Source organism: Morus notabilis, unplaced genomic scaffold (assembly GCF_000414095.1).
Source record: "Morus notabilis unplaced genomic scaffold, ASM41409v2 Scaffold679, whole genome shotgun sequence".
In the NCBI taxonomy this organism is placed as follows: domain Eukaryota; kingdom Viridiplantae; phylum Streptophyta; class Magnoliopsida; order Rosales; family Moraceae; genus Morus; species Morus notabilis.
The window spans coordinates 394,705-398,662 of NW_010365777.1; the positions used below are offsets into that span (position 1 = coordinate 394,705).

Consider the following 3,958-nt stretch of genomic DNA (forward strand, 5'->3'; position numbering starts at 1 on the left):
AGGAACATTTATCATAGAAAAGCACTCTTAATAGTTCAAAGTGCAATAATTGGTAAAAGCAAAAATCTTTGAGCTTTTTTTTTCTGATGGATTACGAAAACTGCGTCTGGCAGGAGACTCAACATTGCAGATGGATTACGAAAACTGCATCTGGCAGGAGACCTAACATTGCACTGCAGTGTCGTTTGCTAATTTTTGTCGAGGATAGCTCCCCTTTTCATTCCGAAGCTCTCTATATGACCTCAAAACTAGATAGACGGCATGGTACCTTGGTTGAGGTATGTCTCTCAGCTCTGCTTCACTCTGTTATAATCTTGAATGTAATGTTTAAAGAAGAAGAAAAGAAAAGCTTATTGCTAGGAGGGTGTTTAACCACAGGTTCAGGCATGTGGGTCAATGGTGACAGAGGAGCAGCCTCATGCCATGTTGATACCATTGGAGTATTTTCTCATAGGGTATGACTTGTACAGGCCAACTCAGTCAAATGTCAGCCCACGAAGTCCGTTGAGTCCATTGTGCATAGATCAGGAGCTTTTTTTGCCCGAAAGTATGGGCTTGAAGCTGAAACCAATAAAAACTCGGATATCTCTACAAGCCTAAAAGGAGGCTGCAACTTGTTTGGAAAAATATCACTTTGTGTATATCCCGATTGGTTAAAGGATGATTAGGGGGAAATTTATTAGGGAGTTTGTAGATATGGAAAGAAAGAGGAAACAACACAAGGTGGAAGAAAATTAGAAAAAAAGCAGATATTTGAATTCTTTCATTTATAACAATATAAATAGTAGCTCAGGGAACTTTCTTTGTAAATCCTTGGGATTGTTGTACAACAATGACAGAAGAATAATGGTCGTAATGACAAAAGAATGGACTGTGACTTGTGCACTCTTGTTTTGAAACGATAATATCTTCTAGTTGGCTTCTTATGTTTTTTCATTTTCTGAGAAACTATTTTTTCATTTTCTGGGAAACTAAGTAATTCCATAAACATCAACTTCTTAACATGCATCCAGGGGAAATAAAAGCATAAATGTGTCTATTCAACATTCTCGTAGAGCAGCTTCTTCTCGTCTTCTTCTTAATAAATTATATAAGATTGTTGCATTCAAAAAGAAAAAAAGATTTGTTGGGAGACAGGTATCAGGGAGTGCACCAGGGCATCTCAAAATTTGTTCGGTTTTGCCAGCTAGCCAAAGTTTACAACCAATCACATTTGATGAAGCTGCCAGTGAACTAGTTTGTGTGCCTATATAAAAAAGTTGATTGTACAAATACTTACAAATATAACGTCTTGAGCTCTACAAAGTTTTCATTTTTTTGCACAACTTTGCATATCATGTGTGTGTCATTTAAGAAGCAAGTAAAAATAGTTATTGCAACAATGGCGCTTCATAACTATATTAGGATGCATGATAAGCGTGATCGATATTTTCAAGAAATCGAGGATAATCTAAATATTTTCGTTTATGAAGAGCATCAATTAGAGGACAATGTAGAAGAAGATGAAGCTTCACTGTCACAAGAAGTGGTTGAAGTAAGAGATCAAATTGCGACAAGTTTAATGAACACGACTTAATTTTTTTAATGACTCTGTCAGTTTTTTGAACATGAAATGTACATTTTTGTTCAACAAGTTGCTTACTCATTAATGTTCTTTTTAGTTGTAATTATATTGTGAATGAAGAAATGAAAAAAAAAAAAAAGAATTAATTATCATAAATTTATTGTTAAAAAATTCAAAATCATAACATTATTAGGTTGTTTGGTTAGGGGAGTCGTCCCCTGATTCGAATCATGGTTCGTGGTTCGTTACAGTATTTTCTCTCACAAAAAATACACGTAAATCGAAAATAGTTCTAATCATATGGTTCTAATCTATGAACCAAACGTCTCCTGTGTTTTTAAAGTTAAACAAGTATTTTTAAATATCAAAAATAATTATATATATTTAAGTTTCATATAATGTCTATTTTGGTCATTTTACATATCCACAGTAATTCCACCTCAAAATTTACCAAACGCTATTATACTGATTTTGGAACCAGCACAGCTAATTTACCAAACACTCAGCTACTTCTTAGAACAGCTACTTCTACCTTCAACACAGCTAAAAATACTTTTTCTAAAATCCATAGCACTATTAAGCCATTATAACGTCAAAAGATAAACCGGCTATCTGAAACTAAATAAACACTCCTAAATATCACCAACAGACAAATTTAAATCACCAGCTTGTGAGGTTCATAATGAAGGCAATAAGAAAATATATCACAGAACCACCAATGCTCATCTCATTTTACAATATTAATGTGGAAGATTTAGCAAACAAATTCTTAACCAAAACCATATGTAAACGTGAACTGATTGCATATTTCTTAACCAAAAACTCAATTTCTGACTTGGGAAATCATAGAGGCAATTTTGCTCTTCAAAAAGAAAGAGCTATTTCATCTCACTAAATAGCCACAGCAAAGGTTTGCTGAACAAGTAGAAATAACGCAAGCAAAGGTTCTAAAGATGCTATTTATCACCTAAAACCATATGGTTTCCATATAATAGCACCCAATCAAAATGGTAACTCTTCGTTTCCGTAGGAGCTTGAGGCGCCGGTGAAGATCCAATGTTGGCCCAATCCAAGAACACCCGGCCGAGCCGAGCTGACTCCAAGCATGCCTCTTTTCTGCGGATTTGTGGGCCTGTCAAGGTGTTGCGGTTAATAGTTTTTTCACACCGATTATGTCAACTCGGTTGAAAAAATGAGTGAACCCTGGCCGAAGTACACCCCTAATAATAATATATCACTTGAAAACGGATTTTTTTTCCGTCTTTGACCAGCCTATTGAAGGAAAGTACTGAGTCTTGTTAGTATTTAACGTGCGTAAGAAGTTCCCTAGTAACAAAACATTGTAAAGGAATTTTGAGTTTTTTACTTACTTTTCCCCAGATAAAACGAGGATTTTAAGTTAGTGACTAAACGGCTGCAGCCAGCTAAGGCACAGGGGCTGCAAACCTCGAGCTCAGTATATATATGTGTATGTATGTATATGTGGATATTAAGAATTTACTATTTTGCCCCCTAAAATCTTTTGTAGTTTCATATTTTATGCAGAATGTTTCACAAAATTTCATTTACATCTTTAATTTGATCTAAAATTTATTATTTTACAGAGAATGTTCAAAATTTTAATTCATCCACACTCTTCATTTGACTTCTGTCTTCTAATTATGCATACCCCATTATTTCATATATTTCTGTTTGCTTGAAGAATCGGAACAAACAAAAATTAAGACAAAATGCTATCTAAGCTCATACATTTACAGGGTGTGTGTGTGTGTATTAATAGAAAAAAGAAAGAATTATGAGATTTTCAGTACATATTTCACTTAATTTATTCAAAATTTTGATTTTACTCAACTCCCCTAAACAAATTTCCTTGGACGCATTACTATTGATTTTTGTGGTTGAAGATTCCAACAATTTCTCATTAGTAACTGATAACTCACAGAAATAGAGTTATTTAGCATACTTTTAGGTTTAATATTTGTTTATATTCTCCGGGTAAAATGCCTTTGTGTTAGTATTTCTCCGACTGCCCGTCTATCGTCATCAGATCAAGAGGTAAGCTTCTCTAACCGCGCGATTTTTAGTTTGAACATTTCGATTTTTGGATCTGATTTTTAGTTTGAATATTTTGGGTTTTAGGTTTCTGATTTTCGCAGAAAAATGGCTGAGCATTGTTGAGGGTTCGGTTTGCCGGTATCCCATCTCCTCCTTCGACTGCCCATCATTAGATCAAGAGGTAAGCCTCTGTTTGTTTGTGGGTTTTAGGTTTCTGATTATGGGTTTTGCAGAAAAACGGTTGAGCATTGTTGAGGGTGCGTGTTGATGCTTTCTGATTATAGGTTTCTGATTATGATTGTTTGTTTATGGTTTGAAACTTTGATCCGTGATTGCTAT

General features: G+C 34.7%; 1 protein-coding gene across 1 annotated transcript in view; it reads left to right on the forward strand.

Moving 5' to 3' along the window:
* The window catches only part of LOC21396208 (protein NDL1), a 3,918-nt gene extending 3,318 nt beyond the window's left edge, over positions 1–600 (forward strand). The window contains exons 2-3 of the mRNA XM_024172588.1: positions 114–278; positions 379–600. Coding sequence (XP_024028356.1) covers positions 114–278; positions 379–600 — 387 coding nt within the window. The remainder of the gene's footprint in view (positions 1–113; positions 279–378) is intronic.
* The last annotated feature ends 3,358 nt before the right edge of the window (positions 601–3,958 follow it).